At 33.6% G+C, this 17,910-nt stretch overlaps 1 protein-coding gene across 1 annotated transcript in view; it reads left to right on the top strand.

Moving 5' to 3' along the window:
* The first annotated feature begins 796 nt into the window (after window positions 1-796).
* Window positions 797-17,910, top strand: part of LOC140148695 (uncharacterized) — a 389,432-nt gene continuing 372,318 nt past the window's right edge. The window contains exon 1 of the mRNA XM_072170737.1: window positions 797-1,187. Coding sequence (XP_072026838.1) covers window positions 1,160-1,187 — 28 coding nt within the window. The 5' untranslated portion in view covers window positions 797-1,159. The remainder of the gene's footprint in view (window positions 1,188-17,910) is intronic.

Raw genomic sequence — 17,910 nt, 5'->3', positions numbered from 1 at the left:
ATTCATTCCTCATATTCAGAATGCATTTTGATATGCCTGATGTGCTCTCAGCTCCCCAAAAATACTGCGCAAACATTGTTATCCGATTCCTTAGGTGAGCAACACATGTTCAGTGTACAATACTTGAATTCCTTACAAATATCTATAATCATCCTTTCCTTTTCTTATCACATAACTGCTGTAAATTCTGACTAACTGTCAGACACCTTATGGACACAGACGTATCAGATATTAGATCGCAGTTCTTAAGATATCCTTAGCCAGCGGTTTTTTGGCAATATACCCAAAAGTCACTTAAAGTTCCTATGAATTAACCATTTTGTAGCAGGTCATGCTTGTAGCACTATTGCCTGTATGCAAGTACAACAATATATAATCATTCAGCTTTCTGCTTGCACGTGCGTGGAGTCAGATTATGCTGTTGCAAGTTTTAAATCCTACATACTGACTGACTAAGCATCACGTGCTACACTGCTATTCACAAAGCTTATCATCAGGTATTACGAGACTAATGATTGTGCAAAGTTAAACAGCCGACACTTTTCTGGTGAAGCTTCTCTGACACTTTGCATGTGAAAGAGGAAGATTGTTATATGATTGTGACTAAGATTGGATTATCGCTATACATCTTCATTTGCAAATGTGTTCATGGTTGGTTTAGTGTGTCACTACTGTGGCAGTGACTCCTCCTCCTACCGGCTGGTGTAATCAAGTGCGATTATGGACTTGTCTGCTGCCTGCCTGCCTTACTAGCTGTGTGCGTGCTGAGGTATTTACGCATGATGTGATAGATGGCTTTGCGTGCTATGTTCCATCGTTTCTTATCTCCGTGGACACAACCACGCATGATGTCACCAAGCTCGACAGCTAATAGGTGTTAAAACCATTTTTATCAATTGCCTAAGAGAAAATTTACTATTGAGTGTACAGAAAGCCTCCGATGCCATAAAGATATATTTCCGTTGATAATATCATAGCATTTATATATCTCTTATTGCAGGAGAGATGATTGAGACAGAGCTGGATTATTGATGCATGTGTTTGCTTGGCGTGAGGTCAAGACAGATAACGCTGTATCACAAATGTGGAATTTAAAAGTTTTGGAATCGGTTCTTCTTGGCTGCAACTTGTATGGTGCCTTTATTTTCTTGTTGTTGGAATGCTATATGATGTCATATGCAATGCGGGTAAGTAACCCACTGAAATATTTTGACCTGTATTTTAAATATCCTGTGATTCAAAAACTATTTTGGTTACAAAAAAATCTTTATACAATTGCTTTTAATTATTAGAGAAAACTTGTTCAATTCTTTCCTGTATGCGTAACTGTACTATTTACACATCCCCATTAAATAGGACATTTTTTACTTCTCATATAATCAGAAGGTACAACAAATTATGTTTTGCCTTTTGATATTGAAAGTTGAATCCATAATACATTGTCTGCATACAAACAGGGCTGTAACTACAGTGGGTAGTGATGGGCATTACCAACCTTCATCTACTATCAGCCAACGCTCAAATATTAAAAGAAACTGCATATTTGTAGATCTTTAATGAAAGAATGACTTGATAAATGTATGCATCGATGGTAAATTGTTTTTTAAAACACTACTTAGCATTCAAAATATGTAAGCTTCAACCTTGCAAATTATATAAAGGTTAGGTGACGAAAGAAGAAAACCCTGTTCTACGGGCCCGACCGACCCAGATTTTGAACAAATTGGGAACAAATATTTCCTGTACAAATGAATACCGATTCAATTTTGACAGTTTCAGGAGCAATTTTTTTTGTATTTTCCCAAATTGCAAATATTTACAGATCTTGGTGATTTTTTGGGTCATTTCCAAAAAAAAAAAAAGCCAGACCAACCGACCCTACTTGAAAGGTCCGTCCGCCCGTAGAACAGGTTTTCTTTTTTTCGTCGCCTTAGCAAGATATATTGAAAGTGTCAAGGAAAGGAATGCCACTTTAGCAGATTTTGCCATTCTTTTTTTTTACATTCTTATGCTTTAATACAGGGTACCCTGGCCTTAAACAGTATGTCTTACTTTTTTCATATCTTATGATATGCAAAGTATATCTTTAGAAACAAGGTTGCAGATTTTTGCCTTAAAAGTTGAGGTTGTAAAACATTTTTCACCGATCCAGCATAGAAGTGTAACTTATTCTGTTTTTCAACAATAAAGCCATAGGGTTTGAATAATATTTAACCTAAAAAACTTTATGCTCAAACCCATTCATATATTCATTAATTTTCAGCACTGTGTTGTATATTTTGTCTCAATTTAAAACTTATTCTATGTAGTACAGCATTGTTTTAATTTGGCACAAATTATTAGTTAAAATGTCAATTGTTATTTAAAAGTTTGTTTTGTGTATAAAGTCATGGTTTGGATAACATTTGATCCAGAAAACTTCAACCTCAAATTATATACCCATTTTGAGATTCATTGATTTTCACCACTGTGTTGTATATTTTGTTTCAATTTATTCTAGACAGCATTGTTTTAATTCAATGCAAAACATTAGTCAAATGTCAACTGCTACTATCTTGTTTGTTTATTTGCTGCAATGTTTATGTAGGATTTGATGTCTGGCTTTCTTCCTATTTTGATAGTCCTAAAGGTGAAATGAGATGTTTTTCATCAAAGATTCAGAAATTATTCAGCTTGTGATTTGTTATATTCACTATTTGCTGTCTGAATGAAGCAACAACAACTTTTATCAATCAATCCAAACAGGAGATTGTCCGTGCACAGGCGTAACCTTTTGGGGGAGTATTGTACATCAGAAGTGTTTATCATTTACTCAGTAGATCTTTTTTTTGTAAAGCGATCAATTTAAAGTTTTTAATTTGGGTTCCCCAAAATCTGACATGTGTAAAAGGGGGAGTGCGGTGTGGACGCAGAGATGCAATCTTTTAACTAAAGCAGCTAGAATGTTTGAGCATTCTGCATGTGATGCAATTTCACTAGTAACATACCAAGCAATATATATGAACCATGCTTCTGGTTCCCATGAATGACAACCCAATATGGGGGTTTCCTGTGACATTACACATGGGGCTATATGAAGTCATTATTCTCTCTTTCAAATTCTCTGATTTCTGTTCAGAATCAAGTGGTGTGCTGTAATGCTGCTGTGGATAGACAACGCCACTTGAATTAGGCAGAATTAAACAGAATCTGGGAATACAGGAATATAATGATTATATTATGTGACTGTTTAAACAGAACCAGCAATATGTCAGCACTCAATCTGAGTTGCAAGTTGGAAATGAGTGAAATATCACAAATCAATTTAGATTTTTGATATTATTTAGTTTAAATAGTAGGCATTTCAACTTTTGATTATATTGGATTAAGTTTCTGATATAAGAACTAAAGCCCATGCAGTTGAATTTATTGACTACTATCTGAAAGATGAAATATTGATAACAAATTCAAAATATGTTTGACATTATACAGGTTATCAAAAACTATAAAATGAATCATAATCTTCAAAAATGAAAATGTATGGCCTTAATTGAATAATGAATTTGACAAAGATCAGTTCATAAAGTGACAGAGACATTGGCTATTCTGTTTGAAATCCACACCCCCTAACATAACATAACAGAAAACTTTTGGTGCGCTGTTCCTTATGACAAGCTCGTAGCGCTTACAAAGTAAAAATAAAAACATCTTAAGGTACACATAGCAAAACCTTAAATAAATAACATTATAGAGTACAAACCTTAAATTTACATAATACAAGTCATAAAATATAAAGATCAACAAAGTAAAACACATCATGGAAAAAGATAGGTCTTAATTGACTTTTAAAACTCATGGTGGAAGAGGATTCTCTTATTGTGATAGGAAGTTTATTCCATTCCCGTGAAGCACATAAAGTAAATGTCCTGTCGCCTGCTCTAAGGTAAGCCTTGGGGTAATCCAAACGAAGGAAATCATTGACGGATCTGAGATTACGGGTTGGATGATAAATATGAAGACAAGTATTCAGATAATCTATAGAATACATGACCTTAATCTCCCACACAGGGAGTGTAAATTTCAAATGGGGTAACCAGTAACCTAAATGGGTGATTCCATTTGAAATCTACACCATCTTTGTGGGAGATCATGGTCATGTATTACATAGGGGGTGTTTTTAAGTTTTCAACTGGAATAGTTCTATGCTGGTTAAGTATTTTTCTCTTTATTCTGTCCTCAACTTTTGTTGTCAGTTCATGTGATAGGCTTGTGCATCATCTGCATGAAATTTCATTTGAATGCATGCATGTCTAGTTTTTTGAAACAAAACCTTGATATTTTTAGACAAAATTTCAGGTCAAATAACTTTCTTACAGTAAACCCTACTCATAGTTGCAATGCAAAAATATCAAGGTTTTGTGTCAAAAAATCTAGGCATGCATACATTAAAATGAAATTTCATGCAGATTTCAAATGTGATCTTAATGTAAAATTTGTGAGAATATATTGTGCATCATATTGCTGATGAAAATAACAAAGATAATAGTGAAAAAGATGGTTTTGAATTGTTATTCTTTGCAGAGACATGTATGATTTCCTGATTATTTTATATAGAATCATGCTTGAATCCCTTAAATACAAACCATCAAAACTTTCAGCTGCATATTATTTTCTTCTTAATCAGTAACATGCTATTTGACTTAACAATTCAAAGAGCAAAACATGGCCTCGTGCAATCATCATCTTTCGTATTCTCTACACACATTATTCAATAGTGTATTGCAGTCATCAGTAGAGCTTCTGTATAAAGCAAAATGTCACACACGTAGAAACCACAATGCATAAAAGCCTTCGTTTTGACAGATTATTTTTATTCTTTACCGCTGGTCGGTCACCATCAACTCATTGAAATAGACAAACAGCACGTTTTGTTTTAAAGCATTTGCATGCAACCATGAATAGGGTTTACTGTAAGAAAATTATTTGAGCTGAAATTGTGTCACAAAATATCAAGGTTTTGTGTCAAAAAACTAGGCATGTATGCATTAAAATGAAATTTCATGCAGATTTCACATATGCTTTTAATCAATGTAAAATTTGTGAGAATATATTGTCTGAATTTTTTTTTTGTACTTGATATTGGTACCTGCAGAGAGAGGTTAATTGATGAACTCTTTATTGGTTCTTCTTGTCCTAGGGGCTTATGAACACATAGCCAACATACGATGCATTTGAGATCAAATCCATGCAATCCTATAGCTGTATGTGATAGCATTACTGATAAAACCTTGGCTCCTCAAGTGACTGATGTAGTATGTGCAGTATTGCATGTGTGTGCATTGCAGCAGTCAATGATCTCACCACTGATAACATTATGACTGCTGATGAAGACTCAAGAGGGTATTACAAATGCAGATCTTACTTGAGATGTCATGGAACGGAAATCTCTGTACAGGACATTGGTTTTATCGACTTGTGTGACATTTTCCTCCAATCCTCAATAGTGTGACCGGAATAGGACACACGTGTACTGTTTGTTTGCATAAATAGTCCTGAAATGTACTTGACTTCTGATGAGATGCTCATGTAAATTGTATGAGCAATGTTGTCATTAGAGAGCATGCCTTGCTGGATATTTTCAAATAATAAAATTGAATAGAAGAACAGAATATAAATTAAGGTTGGTCTGAACCCTGGAATTGTGGAAACTTTCGGGCCTCATAACTTCTAAATTGTTGGTCTAAAGTATATAAAAGAATACGTATTTAGAATGGCAAAGACTTGATAAGTTCATCTGTGAGGTCAAATTTGGGCCAAAATGCCATTTTTGGCCCAAAATCCCCAAAATAACGGGTTTTTGGCCCACTTCTTTTTCGTGCATCGTAACAAAACAATTCTTGGGCCAAATTTTGTTTATTAATTTTTAAAAACTAGATCAAAATATCTAGAACCTGTTTTTTCATTTTTTTGAATTTCGACCAACTTTGAGAAATTTGCACCAAAAATGGTCAAATATTTTTGGTGAAATTGGTCAAAATTCAAAAAAATGAAAAAACGGGTCCTAGATATTTTGATCTAGTTTTTCAAAATTAATATAAAAAAAAATTTTGCCCCAAGAATTGGACAAAAAAGGATGCACAAAAAAGAAGTGGGCCAAAAACCGTTATATTTAGGATTTGGGGCCAAAAATGGCATTTTGGCCCAAATTTGACCTCACAGATGAACTTACCAAGTCTTTGCCATTCTAAATATCTATACTTTTATATACTTTAGATCAACAATTTAGAAGTTATAAGGCCCGAAAGTTTCCATAATTCCAGGGTTCAGACCAACCTTAACAGAGAAAGACCTTGGCAATAAATATGTTGGACAGTTTTGCTTGCATCCCTTTGTGCCTTTGAGTGAAGAGCTTGGGATAATGAGAAGAGTAAATTTTATTTGTATTTGCTCTATTCTTAAGAGCACTAAAAGAACTCAAAAGGCTTTAGATACCTTGCAGAATATGTTTCTGTGTTGCTTATTTTGGCCGACTTATATGCCCCTTTTTTTCCAAAATACTTTGAAGAGTAAAATATATGTAGTTATATTGCAATGCTGATGGCGATTATAGTATTTATTACTGCTGATACAAATATACTAGAAACATTTTTTGGTTTTTGGACAAGGAAGGAAAGTGCAATAGTTAAAAAAAAACCATGTAATATTTAATGAAAATTCAGGTTATATTATGTTTCAGTTGTATGAAGTGAAAAAGTTAGTGATCTGAGTAATATTTACCTTGTATTAGGAGCTATAAGTCCAGAAATTTAATAATTTGTTCTTCACCATTAGTGAACTTATCATTAATGAATCTGCGATTACATATATAACATATAGAACAAGAGACAAGAGTACCATAAATGAGTTTGTAAGTCTGATGGTGTATATAAGAAGATTATGGTACACAACTGGATGACATTCAGACCTATGAACGAGATGACACTCAGACCTATGAACGAGATGACATTCAGACCTATGCTAGTATCAATAAGCCTCACATGCAGCTTAAGAATTAATCGCCATCATAACTAAATCATTAAGTGTCTGGCTGCATACACTTCACTGACATTGAGTATAATAAATTTCCTTAATATGTTAACTGACATTTTAAGAGCACTAGAATTTAAAAGAATGGGAAATTGTCATTTAAAGTTTATAATTAAAAACGAATGTGCAATTACCACCTGGTGCCTCACTTGTCATGCTGAATGAACTCCACAAGTACGCATTCTATAATTGGTATAATTAGTCGATTTTTAGTTCTGCGGCAATTAGTAATGCATCATGTGCGTGGTTACTATGTTTAGAATTATTTGTCATTAAATGATGCTATTAATAATGGAAGCTGGAAGAATAGGGCATTGGATTTAATTATAATCCCCTTACCTTAATTGATGACAGGTTGATAATTAGTCCAAAGTTAAACCAGCTGTACAGTCATGAGGGCTTAAAAGTTGCATTACCACAAGATACTTCATAATTTTGTTGCATTTTTTATTGATTTGCTGATCAAGTCAATAAAAGCACCAGTTCTCAGAAGTGAAAATATGCTCCAATACTATCTTCAGTAGATAGCAGCAGTCCCTAACAATGTGAATATGTTCCAATGCTATCTTCAGTAGATAGTACCCATCCTTAACATTGTGCATATGTACCAATGCTATCTTCAGTAGATAGTAGCAGTCCTTATCATTGTGCATATGTACCAATGCTATCTTCAGTAGATAGCACAATCCTTAACATTGTGCATATAATTATACCAATGCTATCTTCAGTAGATATCACCAATCCTTAACATTGTATGTACCAATGCTATCTTCAGTAGATAGCACCAATCCTCAACATTGTGAATATATGTACCAATGCTATCTTCAGTAGATAGCACCTATCCTTAACATTGTGCATATGTACCAATGCTATCTTCAGTAGATAGCACCAATCCTTAATATTGTGCATTTGATCCAATGCTATCTTCAGTAGATAGCAATGTGTATCAATGCTATCTTCAGTAGATAGTACCAATCTTCAATATTGTGAATATGTACCAATGCTATCTTCAGTAGATAGCACCAATCCGTAACAATGTGAATATGTACCAATGCTATCTTCAGTAGATAGCACCAATCCTTAACATTGTGCATATGTGCCAATGCTATCTTCAGTAGATAGCCCCAATCCTTATCATTGTGCATATGTACCAATGCTATCTTCAGTAGATAGCACCAATCCTTAACATTGTGCTTATATACCAATGCTATCTTCAGTAGATAACACCAATCCTCAACATTGTGCATATATGTACACAATTATGCTATCTTCAGTAGATAGCACCTATCCTTAACATTGTGCATAGGTACCAATGCTATCTTCAGTAGATAACACCAATCCTCAACATTGTGCATATGTACCAATGCTATCTTCAGTAGATAACACCAATCCTTAATATTGTGCATTTGATCCAATGCTATCTTCAGTAGATAGCAATGTGTATCAATGCTATCTTCAGTAGATAGTACCAATCTTCAATATTGTGAATATGTACCAATGCTATCTTCAGTAGATAGCACCAATCCGTAACAATGTGAATATGTACCAATGCTATCTTCAGTAGATAGCACCAATCCTTAACATTGTGCATATGTGCCAATGCTATCTTCAGTAGATAGCCCCAATCCTTATCATTGTGCATATGTACCAATGCTATCTTCAGTAGATAGCACCAATCCTTAACATTGTGCTTATATACCAATGCTATCTTCAGTAGATAACACCAATCCTCAACATTGTGCATATATGTACACAATTATGCTATCTTCAGTAGATAGCACCTATCCTTAACATTGTGCATAGGTACCAATGCTATCTTCAGTAGATAACACCAATCCTCAACATTGTGCATATGTACCAATGCTATCTTCAGTAGATAACACCACTCCCTAACAATGTGAATATGTACTAATGTTATCTTCAGTAGATAGCACCAATCCGTAACAATGTGAATATGTTCCAATGCTATCTTCAGTAGATAGCACCCATCCTTAACATTGTGCATATGTACCAATGTTATCTTCAGTATGCTATCTTCAGTAAGTAGTAACCATCCGTACAAACTGTCCTATTAAGTTCCATTCTGTTTATGAAGTTAGTGATGCAATCAAGCAACTTGAATTATTCATCATGCAACATTATTTTATTTCACACTGTATTCCAATATTGGAATTAAAAAGGACAACATGTTGAATATTCAATCAAGAGTTAAAGTACTGTTCCTGATATCGTAATTTAGGTGGGTTTTTGGAATCTTATAAATTGTAAATCTGGTGAATAATCAAAAAGCAAAAATTGATTTGGTTTGACAAGAAGTTCATTTCACATGACTGCGTTGCATGCAAATTTTATCAGGAGTATGGCTCGATGCATTACGTTCTCAAATCAATGTGTCAGTGATTTCTATCAAGAATATTGCCCATCCAAAACCCATTAGGTCAAATCAGTTTGTTGGAAATATCAAATGACCAAAATAGATTTACTGTCAATTGTTTCACACAAATTAGAATAAAATGTCTGAGGTAGTAAGCGTTGCTGCATTTTGGCCAGATGGGTAGACAACTTGTATTATAGTTTAGAGAGGTTTCTGAATTTTAGATAATCTACAGGACATAACCAATCACAATTAAGTTCTTCATCAATAAACTCTTGTTTTTTAAAAGCACAAACTACCTAATTAATGACAAAATAAATGGGCAAAATGTCAGATATTTGCCAGCAATATATCCACCAATGACCCTGATCTAATATATTCTAAGTGTATTTATGTTTGGCTTTATCATTCCCTCCTTCCCTTCCTCTCTGCCTCTCTTCATACTTTTCCATGGGGTTCACTTCTCCACTTAACTTCTGCATGCATTTAGGCATAAAACTGAAAGCAATAAAAAACAAGCAAATTTTTATTTTCACATTACCACATACTAAGCTACAGCTAGTACATACACTTTGACAGCGCTATAGGGTTGAAATTCTCCCCCATCACATCCCGACTCTGTATGGTTCACCTACCGTTTGCAAAACATGCCACAAGAATCATGTCGACCCGTTATTGACTGCCAAGTAATGCAGTGAATGAGGTCAACACTGAAGTAACCATGAAAGACTCAAGGAGTTAAGGGAACGTGGGTATATAGGGCTGTCACATGTATGCTTGGTTATACACTGTTATAATTACTTATTAATAATATTCTGGTAGGTTTGAGTTACTCATTAATAATTCATGGAGGACGCATTTATTTGTCACAGTTGGTTCAAATTTCTTTCATTTGAATTTCCATTGCTGTAGTGAACCTATCCATCAATCTTTTATCATGTAGAAATCATAGTAAAGGAAATATGAAGGAAATATAGAAAACAGTGGAGAGGAGACTGGAAGTGAGACAAAGTGAGATGGGTGGGTAAAAGAAGCAATAAGTAAATGAGGTTGGAGAGGAGAAGGGAAATACAGCATAGGAGAAGAGAAGGACAGTATAGAAGAGGGGGAAACAGTGACATAGATTTACTTTTTGACATGGGGGGATATGGTTGGAAAAAATTCTTGAAGTATAGTGAATATAGTACTGTTTGGTAACAGAATATGTTTATGGTACATATGTGCAAAATGGGCCATATTAAAGGTAAAATGGCGTCATATGGTGCAAAAGTGGAACAAATTCACTCAAAGAGGGCAAACATGTGCAATTTTAGGCTGAAATGGCCAAATATGAGGTTAATTTGGACAGAAACCCACATACAGGTATTAACATGGGGGGGGGGGTGGTTATATGGACCATCCCCTTATTAAAAATATTGGAGGCGGGGGGTTATGCCCCATCCCCGCTGGGATTTACATCTGTGGGAGAAAAGGAAAAAGAGAGGAGAGAATGTGAAAGAGAAAGTGTAAAAGAGCAATAAAATGAGAACCAGAACAAATGAACAGGGGAAAAGATGTGGAAAGGGAGGAAAAGGATGCTGTGACAATCAGAGTAAGCAGTGACTAAACATGAGGAATGGAGAGGTGAGGACAATAAGATGAGTAGTACCCTTAATATTTTGTTGGAAGCAATTTATAAAATCAAAATCATTGAGAGAAGTATAATATTTCCCACGTGGGTGTGCTGAAGCATTCTTGGAGGAGGCTTCTTAGCTAAGAGGAGGATAGTGAAAGGTAGTTAGTGATCCTATTTGTCATACAAGAAACTATAGTCATTGTTTGGGCTTATATTCTATATCGATTCAGTCTTGCCTTTTAAAATGAAATAAAAAACACCACAGGATTGAACGATTGGAAGTTCGGGAGCAAATTGAATGGAAATCTTGTTGGAATTAATAATCTTGAGCAATAAGAAAATATTTAATTTCAATTATGTACATAGAAATATCAGTGGGTCAAAAGATTACATTTTTAACATGGTGTATTTTTAGTTCAGAGTATCTTTAAATGAGTTCTTCTGCAATTGACTGGTTGCTTGGTATTTTTTCATCAAGCACAGCCTTAATATTTTAGATGTGAAATACAAATAGATTGTTACATAGAACAGGAAGAGTTATTAAAACAAAACAAATTTCACAGTGTATGAAAAGATATTGCTTGTACTACCCAACTAACACACAGTGTTTTATAGAAAACATTTAAATGTAGGGGCCGAATTGACCAATTCAAAAACATTTACTTATTGACAAAATAGTTTTCAAAAATATTTTTATAGTCACATTTAAACAACATTTAAAAAAAATGTTGTTGTAGTGTTTGTCATACAAAATGTTTAAAAATTATTTAATAACCTTTATAAAACCCAACATGTGAATTTTATTCAAACACTTGAACTAAACTAAAGCATAAAACATGCTTATAAATTACAATTTTGTTTCTTGCTTCATTTTTGCCTGTATATTTTGTAAGGCACTGTGCTCATTGTTTAGAGTGCCATATAAGTGCTGATTAATAATAATAATAATAATAATAATTAACTTTCAACTTTGGTTGTGATAATAAAATGAATCACCAGAACCCATTCTTGAAGATTTTTTAGTCAAGATTGACATTTTATGAAAAAGTATATCACATGAATTGTTTAGAGAAAATTATATAGGCACTCATCCTAGTACTGTGGAAGCAGATACCACCTCATGCCCCCCCCCCCCAAAAAATCTTCTTAAAAATGGTCTGTTGTGGTCTATTGTGGAAGAATGTTTTACCATTCCATGTACACTTAGATAAATCTACTTCACTGCATTAACATCCATTAGTTAAAATATTGTGGCAGATATCTTACAAACCCATGTATATAAGGTATGGAAATGGTTTACTAAGAATGCTCTTAGATAAATCTGCCTTTGGCTATATTATCATTAATCCAGTAGTTAGACTATTAGTTTAAAATTAAATCAAGTACTGTTTGTTAGAATAGCAAATCACATGTTGCTTCTAATGCATCAGATTTCATCAGTGCTTTGATTTCTGACATATTACAATGTTATGAAACATTGTGTGTATCAATAGGAAATTACTACAATGTTAAATATGTTATGTCATTTCATGTACAAAATCATCTCTTATGACAATTACATTAGTTTTGTGATTTTTAAAACTTGTCATTATCATTTTATGGTTGCAGCTAAATAGCCACAGTAGCAAATCAGAATTGTGTATTAATTTATTGTGTATTAACTTAAAAGCTCAACAAACTATAGAATTTAGGTAGTTTAGTGTTTGTAGAAAAGTCAAGAAAATTGGAAAAATTGTTAAATAGCATTTATGCAATAAAATTAATCAAAAACCAGATTTATGCAGTGGAGAGAAAATCACATTTAAACAAATTATCTGTTTTCATAAATTCAGCTGATTTGATAAACTTGTCAACATGCCAAAAACAATTTGTGTACAAAGTCTATGGGGTTTTCAAATTACACAAATTATGTAAAATCAGAAACGTTCTTTTGAAAAAAAACTCGGCATGAGAGTTTATCTTACCCATCTGCACATTCTGTATCATTTTCAAGCAAATCTGTGCATGACACTATAGCTGTTAAAACCACCTTAATAGGATATTTACGTATTCGAAGATCAGTTCTCATATGTGACTCCTCGCCACAACTGAGCCCGGATGTCGCCAGTGCCACTACTGAGATATGCTCCATCGAACTTAACAATAAACAATAGGAAAGAAAGGATTTATTGACTGTTTTATTGATTTTTCACTACTTAAATGTCAAGTACTATAGACATGATATACATCATTTTAAAGCTAATTTCAAGCAGAATATTTTGGTTGAATATCTCAAAAATGATGATTGGCGACATCCGGGCTCAGTTGTGGCGAGGAGTCACATATTTGCATTGTCCAACTATAGAAATGTGTACACCTTAAGATCCCTTCTGCTTGTAATTGGCCATCAGCTTTTGTAAGCTTGTGTTAGCAATGTAATTATTTAATTATTCTTCAATTAGTTACCTTGGACATGTATAACAGGTGTGACTATTCTATTGTGACAATCCAAAAGATTACAATAAGTGTCTATTGCATTAATACAAGCTGTCTTCTAAAATGGATATAGCTTTTGGCTGAGTAGTACAACAAGTTTTGTCCCAAAAATGTTGACCTTGAAGATGCTCATAGTATTAAGCGCTCCACAGACTCCGAGTATTAGACGTACAATATTGCATGTAACATATCTACGTTATTTAATCTATTGCCATTCTATTTCCAGTAATGTTTAAGTTCTAACGAATGTTTGATGACGAAAAATCGATAATATGTTACATACAATATCTAGCAGAAATATATTATCGATTTTTCGTCATCAAACATTCGTTAGAACTTAAACATTACTGGAAATAGAATGGGAATAGATTAAAATACGTAGATATGTTGCATACAATATTTTACGTACAATAATAAGTCTGAATACTGCTTTATTATGTGATGAAATTGATCGTAATCACAATAATCATAAAATTTCAAATTTAGTAGCAAATTAAATCAAATGACCATAAAGTGCTTTGTCAGAGTGAGATTAAAAAACTAAGCACAAATAACATTTTCTTTATGATATATTTAAGATGACATGTGAAAATGAAGACAAAATTAATAATGCACAATAACTGGGCCATATGGAAGAACAGGGGAATACTTAAATTTTCCCCTGAATATGGACCCAGTATAAAGAAGAAATAAACAAACAATAAACAAACAAACAAAACTGATCCACAAAAACACACATGGGGAAAATAGAAGAAAATGGACTTAGAGGCCAGGTGGATGGTTAGCAAAGATTACTATACCTCATAAATATTTATTAGGTAATCCAGACATCTAATTGGTTAATAACGCCAGCGTCCGAGTACGGTATTTTGACTACTTCACCGCCTGTGCAATTACACGCACGCTGGGAAGTAGTAAAACTTCCGCACCCTACTACCACACGGTGTCTCGACCCAGCGTCACCGCTCCTTCAGACGTAACATTATCTACACAGCGTAGCGATTCTGCAGACGCTGCTTATCGTGAAAATGGCATCTGCTGCAGTTATTTTGCTGAGATTACCGATGGATAATAACATGCGAATTTGACATTTTATGAAACAAAATGCTATTTATGGAATGTTAAAAAAAAAATTAGAATAATATACGTCAAAATGTAAATTGATTGAACAAAAATCCTCCAATAAAATCAGGTAAGCAAAATATTAAGCTTAGGCCTATTTACCATGCTGGCCGCACGTTGACTGGTGTGTTGTTGACTTTTGTTTGAACGATTTTACCGTGATACTGAAAATATTTATGAGGTATAGTAAAAAAAACCAAAATGTTCCATTTTTCGAAGTATTCAAAACTATTGGTCCCTCGGTGTTGATGATTTGACTACTTCCCTCCGCTGACGCTGGGGAAGTAGTCAAATCATCCAACACCTTGGGACCAGTAGTTTTGACTACTTCCCCTCAAAACATGTTGTATTTGTATACTACAATAGGTCAAAAGTAGAGAAAAATTGGAGTGTATAAAATATCTAGCAGTAATACAAATCATACAGTGTAACATGTGAAGATTAGAATCAAAATAAAATGATATAAAAATGAGCAATTAAGAATGTTATTAATCCAGAGATTTCAAATGAAAAGAGATAAACTTTGGGAATGGATTCATTAATTGCATCTATTCATTCAACAAGGTAAACATTCAGATAAGTAAGGCGCTCTCTCACTTTCCACCTCTTCCTAAATGCACCATTTAAGACTGAAAATCTTTCCAATAGCAAAAGTTCAGTACAACTTGGAGTACTTTATCAAAAATATGCACAAGTACACTCGAAATTCTAGGTTAAAATTTAACCTGGAGCATAACCACCTTCTCTTTTGATATTAACTTATCTGGTAAGGCGTGGCCTTGAGCATGTAAACTATGGTAAGCTATTAGCATAACAAAAGGTTAGTTCCCAAATGATGCAGAAAAGCAGTTCTCAACATGTAGTGTCATATATGTGATGCGGTCAAGTAAAATCAGTCGGAACTCGGAAATATCGATTTTGAGATATAACCAAACAAAGGAAAAATTTCTTTTGTTTCCTATTGTTTTGAAAACTCTTTAATTGCTCATATCTTTGGAACTGGTTTTCAATATCAATGGAGTTTTCAGCAAAATGCAGCTTTGTAAATGCATTTTACTATCCTATAAGAAACCAAAAATGTAATATTTCCAAGTTCCGACTGATTTTGCTTGATCGCATCACAAATGTGGATGCAACTTAGCCTTGATGGATCATCAGATTGAAGCTGGTGAAATTCATGCTATATGGTGTCTGTGAATGTGGCTATTGTTTTGGCATTGAACAAGGGTATTTGCTCATGTGTTGATGTAACACCAAACTTGTTTTTACATCAAATATTGTCTTAAATGCAATGAATAGATAGCTGATAAATGACATATGTGCTGGGCACAAAGACATCTGTGCCATTAGGAGCAATGAAAAATGCAGGTGAATTGAAGACATGAGACAGGGTTCAACTTCAAAATGTCAATAATGGTTGTACATTTTAAAGGCAAGGCAAGGAAATAAATTGAGATTGCTTATTTCGTGGTTGTATATGAGAACTGTTGTCACAAAATGAGCAGAAAGTTGTCAGGGATGAAAATGTCGATAGAAAACAAAAGAATTCTTCTTTAATATTAATGACTGAGCACCAAGTAAGGGAGCAATCCTTTCAAGTTATATATCATTTTAAAGCTTATGATTGAGATATCATGAATCTGGCCACAGGTCAAAAATAAATATTTACACAGTTCTAATACACTTGTATTAGTGAAGTACTGGTATTTAAAATAACAAATACACATCAAACTTGTCATATCTAAATGGAAAAAGTAATTTGTGTCACAACCTTCAAATTATATCCATGGGAGAAAATCAAAACAGGCAAAATAGATGAATAGCAATTGGATACTTGTACCATATTTGAAGATTTGAAACATGTTCCATTAGTTATCTACTGAAGATAGCAAACACAAAATGCACTAGAATCAAATATACCTCCTTATTTCATCACTTTTATTTTCTTAGATTTAAAGGACACATATCTAAATTTGCATGCAGAGTAAAAAACCCTGCACTTAATTTAATGCAATTTTGCTCTTAGCAAATGAACTTGGCAAGTTCATGTTTTCAAGATCTCACTAGGTTATTGACAAAGAGCACCGAAAATATCTATTCAGAAACCAATTGAAGGTGATGCATACAGATTTGATTCTTTTTAGGAAGCTTTTAAGATTTCTCACATTGCACTGATATATATATAAGTATAAAATGTATTTCTTTACAACAGGCTATTCCAGAAAGTAATGGTACCCACTAAAGAAGACATATACATTTTTACCATAAATTTTTGGGGATTCCCAGGCCAAATTTTATCCTATCAAAATGAGAATTTCCATTTTGAAAAAAAAAGGTTAAAAAAGTTGGAAAATCCTAATGTCTCTAAAGAAGACAAGCTAATTTGTGCCAAAATTCTTGGGAATTCTCAAGCATAAAAAGTGTCTTTTTCTTGGGAATTCCCATGTCTTTTTTTAGAGTTGTGAGAATAATGAATTTTTTTTTTTTTGGGGGGAACAAAAATGGTGAAAAGTTTTGGGAATCCCATGTCTTCTGTAACTTAGTGTAAGGGAGTGCTTTTAATTTCTGGAATAGCCCAATATAGATAAGATCAAATTGTGCAAATAATCTCATGCTAAATTGGAGGAAGAAAAAGTAGTATTCAAACAAATTACTTAAAGTTTAATGTCAGTTTGTGAGTGACAGGTACTCCCCTTTTGCAATGCAGGCGCAACTAAGAATGGCATTGCCATGGCATTGCCATGATACCCATAAGTGTTTTAATGAAGTAATAAAGTGAAAATGGCTGTTTGGTTACTGAGATACTATGTGCTTATTAGTTAGATTCCTTTTACAGTAATAGGGCTTTGTCAGATACTTGAGTTTTTAAAGCTATGCTTCTTTCCGATTTTCATGCATTTACTTTTCTTCACTCATAACAAGGAAGTAACCTAGGATGGTTAACTAAATCTATCGTAATGTTAAACTTACAATAGAATGGGCATGTTTGATTATATTTTTTTATTAAATTACAATTTTGCACAAAAATACATTTCTTACTCAGGCATGAGAATTTTTCTGTTTTGGAGGATTTCCTGCTTTTTGTGGTCCAAATTTCTGCACTTTCTTTTAATTTCAGCCCGTTTGTTGACCTTTTTAGCCTCATTTCAAGCACTTTTTCAGGCTTTTTCAAACTTTCCAGTTTTTTTCATGGATAATCATTCTCATACCTGCTTACATCTTTCTTCTTTTAAAAATGAAAATTATGTCCTGTTGTTGC

Source organism: Amphiura filiformis, chromosome 3, assembly GCF_039555335.1.
Source record: "Amphiura filiformis chromosome 3, Afil_fr2py, whole genome shotgun sequence".
Lineage (NCBI taxonomy): Eukaryota > Metazoa > Echinodermata > Ophiuroidea > Amphilepidida > Amphiuridae > Amphiura > Amphiura filiformis.
Note: the sequence above shows the minus strand (reverse complement) of the source record. Positions and strands in the feature narration are given on the sequence as shown.